Source organism: Cajanus cajan, chromosome 3 (assembly GCF_000230855.2).
Source record: "Cajanus cajan strain Asha chromosome 3, NIPB_CcT2T_4, whole genome shotgun sequence".
NCBI lineage: Eukaryota > Viridiplantae > Streptophyta > Magnoliopsida > Fabales > Fabaceae > Cajanus > Cajanus cajan.
In genome coordinates this window covers 69683572-69705148 of record NC_138519.1, presented here as the reverse complement: position 1 = coordinate 69705148, position 21577 = coordinate 69683572, and the positions used below count along the sequence as shown (strand labels likewise).

At 29.4% G+C, this 21577-nt stretch overlaps 4 protein-coding genes across 4 annotated transcripts; 3 read left to right on the top strand and 1 right to left on the bottom strand.

Moving 5' to 3' along the window:
• Window positions 1-363: 363 nt before the first annotated feature.
• Window positions 364-1119, top strand: LOC109818696 (17.5 kDa class I heat shock protein). Its single transcript, XM_020384226.3, has one exon. The coding sequence runs from the start codon at window positions 454-456 to the stop codon at window positions 913-915; it is 462 nt and encodes a 153-aa protein (XP_020239815.1). The 5' UTR covers window positions 364-453; the 3' UTR covers window positions 916-1119.
• Window positions 1120-5056: 3937 nt separating this feature from the next.
• On the top strand, window positions 5057-5948 carry LOC109818699 (17.3 kDa class I heat shock protein). Its single transcript, XM_020384230.3, has one exon. It carries the CDS (start codon window positions 5227-5229, stop codon window positions 5686-5688), a length of 462 nt encoding a protein of 153 aa, XP_020239819.1. The 5' UTR covers window positions 5057-5226; the 3' UTR covers window positions 5689-5948.
• Window positions 5949-9861: 3913 nt separating this feature from the next.
• Window positions 9862-10621, top strand: LOC109818697 (17.5 kDa class I heat shock protein). Its single transcript, XM_020384227.3, has one exon. It carries the CDS (start codon window positions 9955-9957, stop codon window positions 10402-10404), a length of 450 nt encoding a protein of 149 aa, XP_020239816.1. The 5' UTR covers window positions 9862-9954; the 3' UTR covers window positions 10405-10621.
• Window positions 10622-15636: 5015 nt separating this feature from the next.
• LOC109818705 (protein DEHYDRATION-INDUCED 19) lies at window positions 15637-19155 on the bottom strand. Its single transcript, XM_020384236.3, has 5 exons — window positions 18778-19155; window positions 18525-18664; window positions 17115-17192; window positions 16709-17001; window positions 15637-16066 (listed from the first exon to the last, which is right to left on the bottom strand). The coding sequence occupies exons 1-5, from the start codon at window positions 18860-18862 to the stop codon at window positions 15958-15960; spliced, it is 705 nt and encodes a 234-aa protein (XP_020239825.1). The 5' UTR covers window positions 18863-19155; the 3' UTR covers window positions 15637-15957.
• Between the last annotated feature and the right edge of the window lie 2422 nt (window positions 19156-21577).

Here is a 21577-nt window from a genome sequence, read left to right as displayed (position 1 = left end):
TTTTCTGTTAGATAGGTTTCAGAGAATAAAGATAGTTTTTCAAACAATAACAATACTACCCTGATTACAAGCCATTTCCAGCTATTTCATGGTTTATTGTGTCATCTATCATTACATTTACCATTGGCCATCTTAAATTCTTGTAGAATTCTTTTGTTGGGCCTTGGGCCCTTTTGATATGGACCCAAATCACGTTCATAAAAAATAAACACAATGATATTTAGAAGACTAGAACCTTCTCTTCTGAGTGACGAGAGAAATCGAGAATTTTTCCGAATCATTGAAAACCGGAAAAATCAACTAAATTTGTAACCAGAATTTTCGGGAATATACGGGATTATCCTTTCAATTCGTTTAAATACCATATGTGTCCACCTTGATCATCATCAAACTATAAAACTCACTTGTGATTGCAATCTGCAAAGTTTCAATTTTCAGCTAAGTGATAGAAAGATGTCTCTCATCCCAAGTTTCTTGGGTGGACGAAGGAGCAACGTTTTCGATCCCTTCTCCCTGGACGTGTGGGATCCCTTCAAGGATTTCAACTTCCCCACTTCTCTTTCTGCAGAGAATTCAGCATTTGTGAGCACTCGTGTGGATTGGAAGGAGACCCCGGAAGCACACGTGTTGAAGGCTGATGTACCAGGGCTGAAGAAGGAGGAAGTGAAGGTTGAGATTCAAGATGATAGGATCCTTCAGATCAGCGGAGAGAGGAATGTTGAGAAGGAAGATAAGAACGACACGTGGCATCGCGTGGAGCGTAGCAGTGGAAAGTTCATGAGGAGGTTCAGGTTGCCAGAGAATGCAAAAGTGGATAAAGTGATGGCTTCTATGGAAAATGGGGTTCTCACTGTTACTGTTCCAAAGGAAGAGGTTAAGAAGGCTGAGGTTAAGGCCATAGAAATCTCTGGTTGATCCATGTCTTGTCTGCGAGATTTGGTTTGTTGTAATAATTAGTGTTGTGTCTTTGAGAAAGATGTTACGTTGTGAATTGTAACTTCTAAGTGGTTACTTGCATTGTGTTCATGTCAATAAAATTCTGCATTTAAAAGATTTTGTACTATGTCATGTGTGGGAAATGTGAATTGTAATATGAGAATACTCATTAATTCATTATCACTCTTGGGATGGGTCTTTGCTTGAACCTTAACTTCTTGATTGCAGTGCAACTGTTGGGGAGAAACCAGAGGGGCATAGAGCGTGTTTTTATCAACATAAATTCACTTGGAGTAACTTGCATGTTTATAGTTAGTTCATTTATAAGACCTAAGAAAAAAGAAATCAATTTCATAGAGATCAAGATGAGGAAAAGTTAAATTTTACACAAACATTTAATTTTCATGATCTTATATAAAATTTATTTTATTTACTAAAATATTCTAAATTATATATTATAGATAATGTTCTAATTTATTATCTTAAAAACATTTTTGGATAAAAAATATTAAATAAAGTTAATTTAATTAAAATTTATTCATATTTGAATTTAAAAATTTTAAGCATTTTTTTCATATGTAAAATGCAAATGGAGTGTTATTCAGTACTAGTATGGGAAGAAGTAATAAAATAAATAAGTGATTATATTATTTTTAGATAGTTTTATATTATTCTTTGTACGAGAGTATAATTATTTTCAACATAATTGCTAGTCATCAATAAAAGTGAAAATCAAAGAAATAGTTAAAAAGAATATATTTCCTTTGTAGTAATTATAGATTATACATAAAAGGATCACATTTCCGCAAATGAATTTTTGAGGAATTAAATTAATAAATTTAACTTAATTTTTTAAAAATATTAAAATTTTAAGTTGTAAAATTTTAAAAAAATGGATAACATTTATTTCTTTGAAAAATGAATAATGTTAATGGAAGAGGGTTGACCCTAAACCTTTCATGGTTTGTTTCATATTATTGTTTATGTTTAATTTTTTAGACAACTTTGATTGTTTAGGGATGATAATTTAAATTATTGAGTTGTTTATATGAATCTTTTGAGTTTTTGATAATTTGGATCATAAGCGAAAAATATAATGAATGTTTATTTGGATATGTATTATTAATTTAATTTCTAATTTGTTGATGATGTGAAATTTTATTGTTTTGATGTGATTTGTTAATCATTATTGATTGATCAAGTTTTGTTATTAAATTAAGTATTTGATAATTTTATGGTACTTGAGAGAGTGTAGAACTGAATTAAGAGTTAATCAAATGTAATAGAGATTATTTGAACAGAAAACAAATGAATTAAAAAAAAAACTAAACCACACAACTACAATTGGATTTAATAAGGTATACAAGTGACTTAGATGAACACAAGAAATAACAAAACTATAAAAGTGCAAATCATGCAAATTAAACAGGAGACTTTTGTGCTAAGCATGAAAGCTCTAAAGAGTTAAAGATGTTCTCTATCATGATGTCGCTAAGCACTATGACTATAGTGAATTACTAGAGTCTTGACGTGTAGTGAGAGTGTTTTCTCACTAAGCACCATAAAAACAAAGAGGATTTCATAGTTTGACACTAAACGCAAGTGTGAGACACTAGTGTGAAAGTTCCAAAGAGTAACCTTGCCCTCTGTGCTCCTGGTGATAAGTGTAAAATTGTGGTTCTGAGCTAAGAAACTTTAGTAAGAAGCCTTTGTTTTATACTGATTGATATGACACTAAGCATGAGACTTGTGGTGCTAAGCACTAGTCCCCTATTTAGTAATTTTTTTTTTCTATTATGCCTTGAATGCTCTTATATATTGTTTTGATTTATGATTTCTTTTGAAGCCATGATTATGAGACTGTTATGATAATGTGAATGTCATAAACCATGATATACTACGAGAATGAGAATGAGGACCTAACTTATCTCCCTTTGAAAATTTATAAAATCATGGACTTTTGCTTGTGATCGTGCATTATGTTCATGACAAACTATGTTTTTAAGCAAGTACCAGGAGGACCTGATTGGTGAAGGTTGTAGATGGTAGTTAACACTAGACATTGGAGATTTGGTGGAAAAACTCTAGCAATCTATGGTTATCCTATGTGAGTCAACCAAAGCGTACCATTATAGATGGGTGATTTTGACTTGTCACTAAGGGAGATTATACAAGTTAACGGTGTAGTAAATGGTCCTTCCTAGGCTTGAGTGATATGTATTCACTTACTCCTAGTCTATTTTCCCAATATTTTGAACGGTATTACATGCATATAGATGTTCAGGATACATTGCATTATATCATATGTATATGTTTGATGAATGATCTCAACATGTCTAGAAGTTAGTTTTTTTGTGTGTGTGTTTTATCCATAATACTTACCATATCTTAAGTATGTTGTCAAATGTATCTCATTCCCTTGTTTGATTTTGTTTATGTTAACTGCTAATCATTTATAGATGAAACTCATATAGATAATTATAAATGTAACGTCTTTCAAAGTCAATGTTTCAAGGATTGTACTTTACAAAATTTTGCTCAACTTTTTATTTTTAGAACCTTTTACCGGTAGAACCCTTTACGTGTATCCATTTTTGGGACAACTTATGACTTTTAGAGCTAACAATCGTGTGGAACTAAAACAAACACATGAAGGAAGGTTGAATTGTTTTTATTAAAAACTTCAACATTTTTCATTAACGGTAATGAACACAAGACAAAAAGAGTCTAATACAACAAGAGATACATTTTATACTAGTTTGTCTCTACAGTTGAGACTATGCTTAATCTTAATTAACGTGATCAAATTTTATTATCTTTAACAAAGATACAAAAATATTTTTTTACAAGTCAATTCTAATTCAACTTAAAATATTTTTTTATTTGTCTTTTCAAACAAATTATCCAATTAGTTTTTAAACACTAAGTCTCCAAACTTCAAAGACAAGTATTGTTTATAAATAAAACTTTTTCAGGTTTCCAACTTAAACAATTATTTTTAAAATTTTGAGGAAACTAATAAGATTTATGATCTTCTAAAACGTGATAAAAACAAATTAAGTATAGAAAAAAAAAATATATAAGTGAGATGGGAGATTTTCAAAACAAAGTATAATTCCTTTATAAACATCCTTTCATCTTTCTACCTAAAATCTTGTAATTATATTTCAAAGAGCATCTATTTATTATTATTAAAATACAATCTTTGTAAAATCCAATTGTGATAAATGAAATGTTTTATTCGGAGAATTGACGCATGCATAATGTTAATAAGTATGATTATAAATGCATATTTAAAAAAATAATCAATAATTTATGGTTAATAAGATAGCATAATATTGAATAGGAAATGTTGAGTTTGGATGGAAAAAATTTTTAGTAAAAACTTTACTCACTTTATAGTAATTAAGATTAAGATGCTAAGATAAGATTATAATAAATAGAATAGACAACAATACTACCTAACAAGCGATTGCTAGTGGGTTTCAACATTTATTGTCGGCTATCATTATATTTTTTGGTAGATTAAGAAAATAACAAAGCAAAATAACAAAACTAAAGCCAACGAGTCACCTTAAAAAACATCTAAAACAATAGAAGGAGGGATTGTCAAATTGTGACTTCCAAAAGCTACCAAGCAGTGTACCACTGCATTTGCCCATCATGGTGAATATGTGAGGTACGCCCTTCAGGATTTAGATAATTGGCTATCTAAAAATAAGACTATTGTAACCAAGTTTTTATTTGATTTTTATTTAGTGATTATAAGATTCGTCTAAGAGATACATGTTTAACTTGATATTCTGAAATTTGATTTTCAAGATTTATTAAAATAATATTTAATCAATAAAGGTCACATTTGATAAATATAAATTAATTCTTAATTAATAATTTTAAATTATTGGATAAAAAATGCATAAAATAATAAATAATAAAAAAATTAATATTAGTATAATTCATTTTTTGGGCCTTGGGCCCTTTTGCTAAAAAAAAGGGCATAGACAAAAATAATATTCATAAAATGATATCCAGTAGTTCAAGGAAAAACAAAGACAAAGATATTTAGAAGAGTATAACCTTGTGGATGATGAGAGAAGTGGAGAAGTTTTCCGAACCATCCGAAACTGGTAGAATCATCCAAAATGTAGCCAGAATTTTCAGGAATATACAAGATTATCCTTTCATGTTGTTTAAATACCACACGAGTCCCCTTAGACGATCATCAAAGAGGAGTTAAGCATCTACGGTCTCAATAGTTACTACAATCTGCAAAGTCTAAGTAATAGAAAGATGTCTCTCATCCCAAGCTTTTTCAGTGGGCGAAGGAGCAACGTGTTTGATCCTTTCTCCCTTGACGTGTGGGATCCCTTCAAGGATTTTCCCTTTCCCACTTCTCTTTCTGCAGAGAATTCAGCATTTGTGAGCACTCGTGTGGATTGGAAAGAAACCCCAGAGGCGCACGTGTTGAAGGCTGATATACCCGGTTTGAACAAGGAACAAGTGAAGGTAGAGATTGAAGATGATAGGGTCCTTCAGATCAGCGGAGAGAGGAACGTGGAGAAGGAAGATAAGGACGACACGTGGCATCGTGTGGAGCGTAGCAGTGGCAAGTTCATGAGGAGGTTCAGATTGCCGGAGAATGCCAAAGTGGACCAAGTGAAGGCTTCTATGGAGAATGGGGTTCTCACTGTTACCGTTCCCAAGGAAGAGGTTAAGCAGCCTCCTGTTAAGGCAATAGAAATCTCTGGTTAAGCTATGTTACTGTGTTCCTTAGTCGTGTGTTTTGTTTTACTAAGGATTTTGTGTGATTGGTGCAATAATACCATGCATTGTAATTACAAATAAAGTTTATGTTACATGTTGTTATGGTAGAATCGCACTTATACTCTTTGTTTTGTAAAGTGAGTGAATAAGAACTGCAGTGTGTTTCTGTAATAGATTTAATACCAGTTGTTGTTGAGACACTTTTTTGAATTTATTTTAAGGAAATGAAAATAAGAAATTCCTTGTAATAGGAACGGTGTTCTTGTTGTTGCTGGATTCACTTTAAGCCTGCCTAATTTGTTGTTTGCCTTGTAAAGTTTTGTTCTCTGCTTTTCTCAAGTACCTCGTGTCGTGAGGATTGAGGAACCTTGAATGTCAAATACTTCTTTAATTTTTAAAATATAATCTTTTTAAGTTGCTTAATTATGGAATATATTTGTAAAATAATTTAAATTTTACAAATAACTTCGTAAAATAATTAGAAATATGTTTCTTATATTCTGATCTTTTCTCAAAATTTTAATTTTTTTTTTGTTCCTTTCTGATCTTTTCTCAAAATTTAAATTTTTTTTTTGTTCGTTCCTGGAGTATCCACCGCCGATAGCAGTGATTAATCTCCTCGCTATAACGCGGCTACATATACACGGCAGGATTCAAACCCCTGACCTTGCTTAAGCGTGGATCAACCCCTACCGCTGAACCACACGTTATTATTTGTTTTGGTAAAAGTTTTTTTTTTCATGAAAAAGGTTTAAATGAATAAGTTTTTAATTTTGTGATATTGATAACTTTTGGAATGTAGATTTTTTTACTCTGTTTTATTGTTTTTATTATTGTTAATGAAATTAAAATATAATATGTTTTGTCACACAAATTGCAGTTTAGTGTATTCTTTCTCTTATGAATTTTCTTCTCATTGAAGGTGTACCTGTCTGGGGTACACGTAGTCTTCTGGGTGGTGAAGGGCCGAATGAGTACTCCAATTGAATATTCCGGTGAAGGGGTTGGTACTTGCAAAAGACACTCCAACGCTCAAGTTAGGACAAGCTCGAATATCTAGGATAATTAATGAACAGTAACGTTACCTTTTTACTTGAGCTATTTATACTGTCATTCATGGGCCCTGACTCCTTTGGGCCCTATGACAGGATTACCACATTAGGTAATACGCCTCTAATAGGCTTATTAATGTGATTAACTCTTAATTTTTTATTAAGGATGTGATTAACTCTTAACTCTTGATTAATAATACTTCATATTCCACAGGTATCCAATGGCCGATCAGCCGTCGGTCACCTGGTTCGGCCATTCAGGTGCCGATCAGGTATCGACCATATGGTGACCGAAAGGCCTTGCCAGTACAGAAGCTTATGCTTATTTTGTCATAAAATTTTCTTCTCTTAAATTTTGGATAAAATTGACAATTTTATTCACAAAACCTTTCAAACTCACTAAGTTGTAGGTTCCTTAATGACTTTGACTTTATCGAGTTTTTTTTTTTTAATACATGTTTGACTTATTGTGTTGGAACTTCGGAAAGTTAGTTCAGTTTTTGAGTATAATTAATATTTCCATTAGTCAGGTTTTTGTTTTCATTAGTTTTTTGTATATCAAGATGAGAACATTTAAATCATCAAGTAGATGATTATAAACAATTCGTAGATTAAAGAGTTCAGATTCTTCATTGTCCGTGTCCGAGACAGTTTACCAGTTTAGTGTGTGATTAGATTTCAGTTTATAAAATGAAATTTAGTTCGAATTTAATTTTGTAAATTAAGTATTGTTAAAAAATAAAATGAGTTTAATAGAATATATTATGGGTGTAAAAAAAATTATAAAGTCAACTAATTAGAAATTATGATTTTTAATATAATTATTATAAGATTAACAAATTTATTATCTATTTAGATTGTAATTAGATGAAATTATAAAATTATTTTCTCTGTCACTACATTATATATCATTAAATCCAAATAAAATTAGTACTGTAACTTGATTTATATTTTCCCAACAAGTCCTAGGTTGGCCTCGAGCTTGTTTTGTACTCGTCCACTCCAAGTTCCAAAATCCCACTATGCTCTTACTCCACCATTGCATGAAGGCAAAGAAATTTGTCTAAGTTGTTGTTCGTCAATCTGTATATGGCCATGAATGAAGCTATTAGCATAGTTCGCAAAAATTTGTTGGTCCTTTCTTGCTTCTTCAATTCTGAATACAATAAGAAATATTTGAGACTCTAGTCTCTAAAGGAGATTTGACATGGTAACCACCTTTCAAACAATAAAAATTTCTCCAAAAAATAGTAGCAGATAACTACAAATTTTCCTTCGTTTAATTGTCAAGATGTATGTTTGTGTCACTAACTCACCATGGGTTTAGTATTAAAGGAACAAATGATAAAAATTAGTAGATAAAATAATAAAATTAATGTCAATGTATTCTCTCGTTAATCTCTTATAACTTTTTACATTTAATTAAATAAATATATCTTACGAAGATAACACCTTTATTTAGGAATTTTTTTATTAAATATGTTTTAAAAACTATCTTATGGGGCAACTGTCCTATGATGTTTAATCTCACAGAAGAAGGAGACCTTTATTATCCCCACTAATTTTTTCTTTCTTTTTCCTTTTTTTCTTTCTTTCTCGAGTTGTGATATATATACCTTTTTTTTTTAATTAAGTAAACCTCTTTTTTTTTATATAAAAATAATTTTCTAAAATATTTTTGATTTTTTTATTCTTTATTTTTAAATTTTACACATCTAATGTTAAATTTAACATTTTTTTTTTTTTTTTACACATTTCCTTCCCTTCTCCTTTCAACATTTACACGTATCCCTTTTGTCATTCCCTTATTTTTCACCTAATTTAGTAGATTACTTTAATTTTTTTATTTTCACATTATTCTCTTTTTCTTTTTCTTTTAATTTTCACACTATTAACCTCTCTCTCATCTTTCAATTTTCATACACACCTAAGACATAGAACTAGTGTACAACGATATTGTAGGTGCATGTGGTTCTCTCAACAATGTCAAAGGTGCTAGATACACATTTTTCTTCAACCACTTTTTTTTTTTCCTTTCTCACTTCTAAAAAACACAACATTAAATTCAATGTTTTAAAAAGATACTTTTCAGAACATTAATTTTAATGCTCTGAAAATACTTTTTGGGATAATAAAATTAGTGTTTCAATTTTTTTTTTGAAATTATGTTTTTTACATTCTTTTATGAAATACTTTTCGGAACAACAAATTTAATATTTTAAAAAATACTTTTCAAAATAGTAAAATCAGTGTCGCAGATAATATTTTCCTAAAATGTGTTGTTTAACATAATTTCGAGGAAAAAATGGAACAATAATTTTAATGTTCTAAAAGTACTTTTTGAAAGTATGACAAAAAAAAACAATTTAAAAAAAATATACTTTTTAAAATATTAATTTCACTATTTATGAAAATACTTACTAGAATACTAAAATTAATGTTTTGAAAAATATTTTCTAGATTGAGATTTTTGAAAATATGAAAAGGAAGAAAATGTTGGAAGAAAAAATATGTGTATGTGTCAACACATTTAACATTTGAAGGAAGTCGTATGTTAAATGTGAAAACTAAAAGAAGAAAAAGAAAAAAATAATTTAAAAATTAAAAAATTAAAACTATATATTAAAATAAGTAGAGATTGGAGAGCGAAGGAAATGCAAAAAGTGTATGTGAAAATTGAAAAAAAAAATAAAGATGGAGAAAAGAAGCACAAAGTCTTAAAAGTGAATGTTGATGGTGTAAAATTTAAAAAAAAAATAGAGAATACAAAAATAAAAATATTTTAAGATTTTTTTTATAAAAGAAAATGCACTTTTATATATCATAATTTATTTATTTATAGTTTTTAGCCCAACTCAAATTATTTGGGCTTCAAACCCAAGCCATATTTTTTATGGATCCATAGAATCACATCTGACTTTGACCATAAAAAAAGTAAAAATTAAATGGAATAAAATCTTACCGTGCAGAATCTTCTGGGGGTGGTGTGAAATATCTAGAACAAGTTAGAACATTCTGGGTTTGGCAAAGGAATCAGTGTAAGTAGGATTTTCTGGAGTATACCAGATAACCCTTTCACTTCTTATAAATACCTCATCTATCCCTTCGCTACAACATCAATCAACAAAACACTTCTCTCTCTGTCAAGTATTAGTAAACACTAAACAGCAACCAATCTCATCAATTAAGACTATCAGAGAAAATGTCTCTCATCCCAAGTTTTTTCAGTGGGCGAAGGAGCAACGTCTTTCATCCTTTCTCCCTTGACGTGTGGGATCCCTTCAAGGATTTCAACTTCCCCACTTCTCTTTCTGCAGTTGTGAACACACGTGTGGATTGGAAGGAGACCCCAGAAGCACACGTGTTGAAGGCTGATGTACCAGGGCTGAAGAAGGAGGAAGTGAAGGTTGAGATTCAAGATGATAGGATCCTTCAGATCAGCGGAGAGAGGAATGTTGAGAAGGAAGATAAGAACGATACGTGGCATCGCGTGGAGCGTAGCAGTGGCAAATTCATGAGGAGCTTCAGGTTGCCAGAGAATGCAAAAGTGGATAAAGTAAAGGCTTCTATGGAAAATGGGGTTCTCACTGTTACTCTTCCCAAAGAAGAGGTTAAGAAGCCCCATGCTAAGGCCATAGAAATCTCCGGTTAATTTATGTTACTCACTCTTTTCTTTAGTTAAAAACTGTGTTTCCTTTTGCTGAGGATCTTATGATCTTGTGTGTCTTTTTTCTTTTTGTGCAATAAAATTGCAATCTATGCATTGTAATTACAAATACAGTTAATAGTTGGTGTTTTTGTTGAGAAACTCTTGTTAATAAATATAGCTTGTATTGTAATAGAATCTCAAAATATTGTTGTTATCTGTACATGCACTGGCTGCACAAGTCTTGTTAATGTGCAAACTTAAAATAAGACTTTGCTAAGAGGCCAAAATCACTTTTTCCTGCTAAAATTTCATCTTGCAATAAGACTGTAGCCAATTAATTTAGTTACCAGCTACAAAACTCAAAATCCTTCAAGTCTTGAACTGCCTAGCACTGACCCACCCAAGAACGATGAAAATGAAGAATTCCATTGCAAATACAGCAATTGTGAACAACCTTGTCATTTGGATGGACTTTTTAAAATGGAAGAAGGATAATAAATTCTAAAATGTACTTCCCAAAGGATCACAGGAGGGGAGAAGAATAATCAGAGAGAAAAGACAAACACTTTCCAGTTTCGAGTTTCAACCAACGCAATTACAATTTCTTCATCACCTCTTGCAACCTGTGCTTCTATTGCAACAGAATTTTCTATGTCATTCTGGTGTGGCTAATTGCAGCTGAGTCATCAACATCCATCTTCACACCTGACTCATTTAACATTTTCTACTGTGACACAATTAAAGTGCTATTTTGGGATGATCCACATTTTGTTCAGATTGATGCGTTACAACTTGCGAGCAATGTCAAATGATTGGCACCTTAAACATTATCCATTAATTATTTTATCTCAAAAATTAAATTTATATAAGAAAATAAATAAATGAAGTTGAAATTTGTGGATTATTAAATATAAAATATTTTTGCATGTTAAAACAGTTGGATCAAGGATATTTCAAAACTTTAATACATAATACCCAATCTGATTACTTGAGGTTCATATATTTCAAATTGATATAACCTGTTAATTGATCTAGCTTTTTTATTTTTTATTTTTTACTTTTTGACTCATATTGATTAGGTCAATCCAACCTATGATCACTTCCTAGTTTTTACATGAGTAAGTTTACTACATGTTCTATAAGTCATCAATTGTTTTATGAAAATAATTAATTTTAAAAATAAATTTATTCAAATTAATACTAATAATTCAATTGTTTAAGTTTTTAGAATAAAGAGATTTTACAATTACATGAAGAGGTGATTTTTTATTAAAAACATTGTACAGTTGGAGCTATTTTTACTTTGTTATAATTAAAAAGAAAATTTAATGCTATAAAAGCCAATTATATTTTTAGAATATACTCAAGGTAAGTAAGTAACTACCTAAATAATTAGAAATCTGGTTGCTCCTTAATTTCAATCGAAAGACTTGTTTCATTATATCTAAAAGTCACATTATCGAATAATCAAAATTATATGTAATTTATAAAACATCTTTTCAAATATAAAACTGTATTATTCCATCAAACAACAAAAAAAAATTATACCTCAACTTAATACCAATGAACTTATAGATAAAGCACTAACATTAACCAGTTCAAGTTTTTGCACTGATGACATGATAATAATTATAATAAGAAGAAGAAAAACGACCTTTATATTAACTCACCGTGCAAACATCATTGTCTAATATCCAATGGCAAAATGCCTAAAAAATTAGTGATAGGATTGTCTATAAGTATACTATTTTTTTACAACTTTTATCCTTTATAAAAAATTATATGATAATAATTAATAAAAATTAGAAAAAATATCATAGAAACTATCTCCACTAATATATGTGTTCAAAGAATAATATCACTAAAGTATATAGTGCCTTCATTTTCACCGGTTATATATAAAGTCAATTTAGAACTGAAGTAACTTTTTCATGTCAATATTTCTCATGCTATATATGTTGTTCTTAAATCTCATAGTCACTTATAATATTTTAGTAGAAATTAGTAGACGTTATTCTATAGTTTTTCTTATTTTCATAATTTAAATTTATGGTTGAGAAAAAACACGAGAATATCTTTCATATATTCAAATTAATACCCATTTGACAGTACTGAAAGACGCCTCTCTTTATACTTTTTTTGATTTTTTTTATAAGTAGATTATTCTATCAATTTTGTTATTTTTAAAGAATGATTGCTATGTTAATTTATGTAGTAAAATTATTGCTATGTTATTTTTTTTTATACTGATGACAGTTTGAAATTTATTAACTTGTGTTTTCGTTTCAAAATCTAAATTAGGTACAAAAAGGGATTGAATATAAGACATCACAAAATAATTACAAATATTTTTTTGAACTACTAGACTTAAATGTCAAAATTGTTTCGACAGAAAGTGAAATACTATAACCCAATTTCGTCTGGAAAATGTCAATTTTTGTTTAAAAAAATAGAAAAAAAGTATATTAAAAAAAGAATAAAAAAGACAAAAATATAGAAGCCAAATGTAACACCTCATTTTTTATATTTTTATGGAGGGTAATTTAGTAATTTTATATGATTTTAGTAGTCCGGAATGGACTGTTCCAAAATTAGAACGGGCCGTTCCAACCTTCCAAAAACAACTATAATTTCTAGTTCAGAACAGGCCGTTCCAAAACTGGAACGGGCCGTTCCAACCTTCCAAAAAGACCTAAAATTTTTAGCTCGGAACGGGCTGTTCCAACCTTCCAAAAAGACTTATAAATTCTAGCCCAGAACGGGCTGTTCCCAAAAATTGGAACGGCCCGTTCCCAAACTGTAACTGTAACGGGCCGTTCCAACCTATTAAAAAGAACTATAATTTCTAGCCCGAAACGGGCCGTTTCCGAACTCCAAAAACACCTCTAAATTCTAGCCCAAAACGGACAGTCCGAAATTGGAACAGCCCGTTCCGAAGTTGGCCGTTGTGAGTAAAATTGTAACCTCGGAACGGGCTGTTCCGGATTCAGAACTGGTCGTTCCGGTCCCTCCTGAAAGTCTATAAATAGCGGCCCTTGCCTTCCCAAAGACCTACACACACCCACACACACGCATCTCCACCTTGGACCAGAGGGAACCCGGAGGAAGAGACCAGCGAGTTACCACTTCTTGGGCGAAGAATAGTGAGTACATCGAACTCACTTCTTTTTATTATTATTATTTTTTACATTAATAATATATGTCATTAGTCTTTATTTAAATCCAAAATGTGATTAAATATCAAAATATAATGTTACAATATTTAATGTAAATATCTGAAATTATTGTATTAAAAATTTTATTGGAGGAATAGTTAACTAGATGTGACATCTTTTTAACCTTTGAATTTAAAGTACAAGTTGTGACAGCTTATCTTTAAATTTTTTCTCCAAAAACGAAAATATCCAATTAATAAATTTTTTAATATCATAACATCTCTAGTAATAATTATAATTAAAATTTTATTGAATTGACTTTGGTGTACACCTTAGTCAATTTTATATTTTTAGGGTGAATGAGCTGAGACAGTTCAAGAATCCTATATTTAACAAAAAATAAAATTTAATTAAAAAATATCAACACATAAATATTTTCTACCAAAGAATTACGTGACTCTGATTCTTCATTCCACATGAAGATACGTAGGAGCAAGAACTAAATCTTGTCGAGCCAAAAAATAAAAAACATTATTTTCCTTTTTATATGACAATAATAATTTTAACCTTTTTTATGCATTAGTTAAATTAGTTTAATAAAATATATTTAATCATTTTAGTGAGATAAATATTTTATAAATTATAAATAATTAGTTTAATTAATTAAAGGTAATCATCTTAGAATAACGTTGTGAGGTGCTAATACCTTCCTCACACGTAATTAACTCCTGAACTAAAAAATTTGATTTTCGTAAACTATTTTCTATTTTATAATTTTTTCAATGTTTTTCCATAAAAAATAACATTAGTGACGACTCCTCTTTTTCAATTTATTTTTTTTAATTTATTTTTTGTCGTCCCGTCACGATCTCGATTGCGACAAATACTATAAACAATAGAGCAACCATGAAACATCCATTACCATATCTACATAGAAATTTATATCAGAAAAATATATAATGTGAATTCAACACGCGAATCATAAATTAATTTGCAACTTGTACTAATGCTGACATCTATTCAACTGAAGTAAATTTCTAATGACCCCAATAACTTTGCCCAAGTCAGTTTTGTCTTTTGGTCAACTGTTAAAACATCTTTACTTTATGGAGACAATTTATTAAGTTTTATTGGTCAATAAGACAAAGTAATATTACAACGACCACAACTTTTCAAACTGCTTTTTTTTAGCTAATGGTTCAAAAACTAATAATATCAACAAATGCCCCTGCATTCATGGTTGTTTTTTTACATGAATATTCCAAAATATTAACTTCTCCAAAATATTTTTTTTAACTGATATATTAAATTCTGATTCAAAAGTTTATATATAAAATTGGTGTAAAAAATATATATTAAAGTACCTATAAAAAAGATATTTTAACAAACCCCTATTCCCCGGCATGCCAAGAAAAAGTAAAGAGAAAAGAAAAAAACAAAAATCTATTGTAGTGAAGTTTATGTTTCTTCTTATTTTCTATTCTTAAAAGTGTTTATAGAAAAGTTTAATCTGACGTATCCATAAGTTAAGAATTCATACATTAGAAGTTCTAAACGGATCAAGGTATTGGATGAGTCAGAGACTCAGCTGCGATCATAATCATAATGGATTTTATTGTCCTTCCAATTTTGTAGGCCTCAGTGTAGTATCTACAAACAGTTCAACATTTACATGAAAAACGAATACGAATCTGGTGCGCCCCTTTTCTAGTGTTCCTCCTACCTGGTTAGGATAGCATGAATAATTTGGCTTCTTGTACTAAAAAGAGAAAATGACACAATTAAGTTATTGCTGATGAATTCATACTTAAAACTTAAAAGTATGTAAGTTCTCCAAGGCCACATAACACGACACTTCCGCAAATTCATATTTCCTTGCCATTTAATACATGTATAGGGAAATAATTATTCTAAAAAAAGTTATTTTATGATGTAATTTTTTTTTTTTAAGTGAACGGATCCGAATACGCCTTTATGGTGCATAGAAAAGTCACTTTTAAAATAAAGTGATTTTTTTTTTTTTCACTATGTAAAGGAGAAATTTCCGATTACTTCATCAGATTCCATTTGAGACCTGAGAGAAAGCACAAGGGTCCTTCTATTCTCATGACTGAAGGGAATCATAATATGCCAATATAACAAAATAAGTATTTCCATAAACTTGAAAAAAAAAAGAAAAAAAACTTTTTTTCTTCAGAATAACACATCTCTAGTGAAGATGCTTACAAGGGTGGGATAAATGGATAGCTATAATCAGATTCAGCACTATGTCAAAGGTGCCGCTGTGACAATAATATACCAATTAGGCTAACATGGATTGTCAAATAACCACTGAATCCCACTAGTCATTCAAGATCCTTATCATGCTGATTATTCTTCTGTAAGCATCTTAGGGGTTCCCTTAGTCTCCTAACAAAGTCGAAAGAAACAAGTCCTGCACAAAACCGGATCTTCCAGCAGCTTGTCTCATCCTTTTCTCCCGCTCTTCAGTACTCAAGGAGGGATCAAAACTGCAGAAAGAGACACAACAAAGCTGTGATTCACATATCATTCTTCAATAATGATGAAGCAAGTATACTAAGATTGAATAATGGGTCCAGTTTATACACACAACTATAGTGAACTATTATTATTCGTTCATATATGAATAGAGAAAAGAGATAATCATTAAGGTCACAAATCCTGCTTCGGCCCACCCCTGACATTACCATTCAAATCATTTGGTGATGTAAAAATTACTTGAGGGCCAATATTATTCTATTTTTATACCAAGTTATTGATGTAAAGTATCCATTGTATTTGTCGATAGTTAATCTCCGTGGAAAAATTTGACTGGTCACCTTTAGTGTAATCTCTTCTCCAAATAACTTTTTTTCCATCCACAAGACTCGAAACCAATATCTATAGTGAGGGTCAATATTTGAGACATGTTTTGAGTTTGAGTTTTTTGGCATCATAAATAAATAATTTGCAGGATTGAAATCATATATATAAAGAGGATAATGACTCAACATAAGTGTTTGAACAGATATAAGAATTCTAATTAGAGTTTCATGATGACTTGACTACTTAAGAGATTAAACATTTTAAAGGAATTTGAAAATCTTTTTTATTGAATACTGACTAGGGAGCCGAAATTCATGAAAAAGCACCTTGATTTCCAAATATGTTGAGGTGTTGCATTTTTGGCAGAAGGATCCTCAGCACTTGTTACCACAGATTTTGAAATTTCTTCTGCTTCACAAGCAGGGAAATTCAAAATAAATGAGGATAGGAATGGATCAGTAGCAGCATTAGACACAGTTGCATTGTTTGACCGGTATCCACCACCACCACTACCACCAAGAAGCACCTGTAGATGAGCCTCACGAAGATCTCGACCCAAAAGAGACAATGTCTGACTGTTTGGAATAGCAACTCTTCTTAACCTGCGCCTTCTCTGTATGTAATCCTCGGTTAAGGGAAGCAATTAAAGATTTTCAATTTTCACTTGAGAAAAACCTATTATCTAAGCAAGCTAACAATATTCAATCAAAATAACAATAGTACAAAGGATATCTTAAATAAGTGCCCATGTTGCTGCGTTATGTGACTTAACATGTCCCGGGCAACTTTAACGGAGCATATAGGACAAATCTGCATACCAGAGAAACAAAGCATGAGACTACTATAATCAGATTTAGAGTTAATTAAGAGTATGTTTAAATACAAAAGAGCTTTAGAAAGTTTTTCTACTGAAAAATACTCTTTATTTTCAATATAGAAGTTCTCAAAAGCGTTTCTAACTTGTATCCAAACCGATTCTAAATCATTGAAGTGGGAATTATATAAAGTAACAAACACAAAAAAGACACTTGCTAATCATTAATCTTCAGCCTTTTTTATTTTCCTTTATATTGTTTATTGGTACATATTCTCCAAACTCAGTAATTCAGCTTCTGTGATTTTTCTTTATATTCAAACAGATTCTTCAAACTCGGGCCTCAGAGCACAGACACATATGCAAGCAGACAAACGCTCGCTCATGCAAACATATACACAAAATGAACTGAATCCTAATAGAGCAGCATGTCCATATTATGAATCACTAGATTGTTGGTAACAGGTAACATTTACAACTTAAGAGTTCAGAAGATCATCAATCACCAGGTTACTTTTTTTATGAACTGATATATAACCACTTCCCATCTCAAAAGGTGGTTGTTAAGAACATATCTCTTGAACGATCTTGGATATATTATGTATGATTTAAGCACAGGCATATAATACATAAGGGGCAACTAAAAAGAACTGGGTAAAGAAGAACAATCCTCATTGGAGCTATAAGCTTGAAGAATATATTGGCAGAAAGAAAAAGGTTAGTATAGGGCCTTCTTGATTTTATGCCCTTGAATCCTTTTCTTTCTATGAATTTCCTTTGAATTCTTGATTGTCTAGTCATTATATAATAGATGACAAACTTACAACCAAACCACACAAGTCCCCGACATGCGAATTCCTCCTCCACAAAGTTTAAATTAATCAGTTATATAGAGCCAATTCCCCTCATACCTTCTTGATTTATCATAACTCAAATTGCAAATATTCTAGCAAAAAGTACGAACATAGGCCAGAAAACTACGACCATCATGACTTATGTTCAGGTCAATCAAAAGGTAAAGACCATGTCAGAACCTATAGCAGATTACTAGTCTGAGATCCTAAAAATCAATAACTTAATAAATTTATCCTTACAATTTACATGGTCTTGGAATCCTTCTGAAATGGAAAAATAAATAAAATTCAAATCTCTATAGGCTTCCTCTATACAAACTACGCTAACATGCCTCCAAGAAAATACCAATCTCCCGACAACTTTACAATCAAGGCTACCAATTTCTCTAAGACAAAAGAAACGAAGATCTAACATCATAGAAGAGCATAACACAGATTTAAATTGCAACATGGGAAGGAAAAACAGGCTCCTACCGTGACTCTTGATTCACAAGAATGTTCCTCTTCAAGATGAGAACACAAGGAGGCGATGTCAAAGTCTTCATAACAGTACGGGCAAGGGAAATCGGGTCGCACCTCTTCTTCCACATCAAAATCATCGATTCCCAACCGATCTGACACACCCCAGATATTGAAAATTGAAAAAAATCAGATTTTGATGGAAGGAAGAAAATCATTTTCAGCAAATAAAAAAGGAATTGCCATAGCAAAATCAATCAGCAGCGACCTAAGTGAGAATTTGGATGGTGATGCTGAAGCGTGTATTGGCGTTTAGCGGCAGCAAGACGCGAGGTCCAGAAGTCAGAATCCATTGAAAGATCGAAGAGATGAATTGATAAACGGGTTATGTAATGAAATGAAATCAACTCCACCACCTTCAACGAATTCAACGAACACTGTTTTTCTTGCAATGAATGAAAACAGTCTGAGATGCAACAAACGTGATCTCGGGTCCTAAGACTAGAGAAAAAACAAATAAAATAAAATAAAAGAAAAAGGTTTAATAGTTTCGAAATGATTTGACTTTTTCCACGAGTTTCAGAATTGCCGACTCAAACGGAGCCAGTTTTGTTTTGTGGTTAGCATCAAAGTTGAGTTTAAACAAATGATGGGAAATGTCAGACTTTGTCTTAAGATATACACACTTCGTTTGTTCGGTCACGTTTCCTTTGCTTAATATTCATTCATTATTATGTGGTTACAACAATTTTGCCGCCTCCTTTTCTTTTCTTTTCTTTTCTTTTTTTATTTCACTCAATTTTTCCCATTCCAACCTTTTCAATTTAGCTTTTTTTATTATGAAATATAAAAATATCTAAAAAATATAAATTAAAGAATTTACGTTATTTTTTAAATTATACTAAAATTTAGTTAATAACAAATATTATATTTAAAAGTAAATTATTAACATTTTTATTAATTTAAATCTTGTTTGAAAACTTGTTCCAAAACTTACGTCTTAATGACGATTAGTCTTCTACTGAACCACTGGTTACTGAAGTCGTGAGTCGTATAGGATAAAACCTATAGAGTTTAATTGTCATAAGTTAGTATTTTAAAATTAATTAATTAAGTATGGCAACAAGAAAAGCGAAATGCTATTCCAGATATATAACATAATAACATACTAATATAACGAAACAAATTGCAGGATTATTCTCGGTTTGTTTCTCCGTCCTTATCAATATCTATATAAGCCATTCTCTCGTTTGGTAAGTAGATTAGATTAAATTTAATTAATTTAGTTTATATTACTTTATTTTATTTTAAGTATTTCAAAATATTAGATTATTATAGCTCGAAATGTTAAAAATCATATTTTATTATATAATCGATTTGTTATGTTTGTTTAAAAGAAAATTATAATTAAAAGAAATTTTGACAATAATTTATTTTTAAAGTAAATTGTATTTCTTTCCCTAAGTGATAAAAATATTGCACTGTCAGTTATGTTAAAAATTAGAATCTATTCTCTCCATAGATTCCAACATATAACATCTTATCTATTTTTTAAAAAAAATTGTTATAATTTTATTAACTTCTATTATGAAAAATAAAAATTATTACCAAAATATTCTTTATATTAACATCTCCTCATAGATGTAAAAATTATATCACCATGTCTTCGTGTTTTAGAATAAAAGATTTTATATCTTAACTAATTCAAATATATTACACTTTAATAATTTATCTTTTGATTTATATATTTAAAGTTACGTACCGAAATAGAAAATAATATATATATATATAATAAAATTAAATATAAGTATAAGTTATTATTTAATCAACGTAATTAATTAATATTTTCATAAATATTTAAATAAAATAGTGTTTTTATTACATGATATCAATTAATTGTATATATTTAAAGTAATATATAAATATTAAGGTATTATTTAATTTATGTTATTAATATAATATTTTAATAATATCTAAATAAAATAGTGTTTATGATAAAATATTATTTATTATATTTAATTAATGTAAGGTTAAAATATGTATATTAAATATATAAATTTTTAAATAAATATATATATACATCGAATAAAATATAATTATTACAAAATTTAATACTTATATATATATGTATATATATATATTAATTTATAATATATATATATATATATATATATATTTTGATGTATGTATAAAAGTATATATATAGTTTATTTTATAATTTTTATTTTATTTATTATTTTAATAAATTAATTTAAATTTTATTATATATTTCACTATCCTTTTGTTCAAGTGAATGAGCGGCAATGAAGTAAAAATATTTTAAAATAAATTTTAATTAAAAGTATATTTTTTATAAATAATTAATTTAAAGTATAACTTTTTAAATTTTATAATAATTATTCTTTAACAATACTTAGTTAATATAATATAAGAGTGATAGTATATTAATTATATCTCTAAGACATAAGAATGTAATTTATTTGATAATTTTTACATCTCTAAAAAAAAAAAGAGAAATGCTATTTACATTAATAATATTAAATTAAATGAATTAAATATATATTTAATATAAAGAAAAGAACAATACAATATTATTATTTATCAAGAGAAATGTAACTTAATTTATTCTATTTTTTATTATATTAAATATCATGAAATTCAAATATTACTTATGGATAGTTGGACACCAACCAAATGCTTAAATGCCGATCATAAGGATTTTTTTTTTATCAATTTTTTGTAAGTTATTCAGTAGAAACAATTTAAATTCTGAAATAATATATAGGATATTTAACATGAAAAAACAAAAGTTTAATTTTGATGTATTTTTTCAGTGTAAATCTACACTACCAATTAATTTAAAAAGTATTTTACATATGACTTTTAAATCATTATTTTGAGAATCAACAATCTTAAATTTTACACAACCAATATAGTATAATCAAAATCAAAATTAATATAGAGAATATTTCCTACCTCAACTTAATGTTTATCATCTCAAAAGGTTTATATTTGCAAACCTTTATATATATATATATATATATATATATATATATATATATATATAT

Coding starts and splice junctions, on each gene's coding strand:
- LOC109818696 (XM_020384226.3), top strand. CDS start 454: ATGTCTCTCATCCCAAGTTTCTTGGGTGGACGAAGGAGCAACGTTTTC.
- LOC109818699 (XM_020384230.3), top strand. CDS start 5,227: ATGTCTCTCATCCCAAGCTTTTTCAGTGGGCGAAGGAGCAACGTGTTT.
- LOC109818697 (XM_020384227.3), top strand. CDS start 9,955: ATGTCTCTCATCCCAAGTTTTTTCAGTGGGCGAAGGAGCAACGTCTTT.
- LOC109818705 (XM_020384236.3), bottom strand. CDS start 18,862: ATGGATTCTGACTTCTGGACCTCGCGTCTTGCTGCCGCTAAACGCCAA. Junction 17,002..17,114: donor AACATGGGCACTTATTTAAG/ATATCCTTTGTA, acceptor ACCGAGGATTAC/ATACAGAGAAGGCGCAGGTT. Junction 16,067..16,708: donor CAACATATTTGGAAATCAAG/GTGCTTTTTCAT, acceptor CTCTTTCTGCAG/TTTTGATCCCTCCTTGAGTA.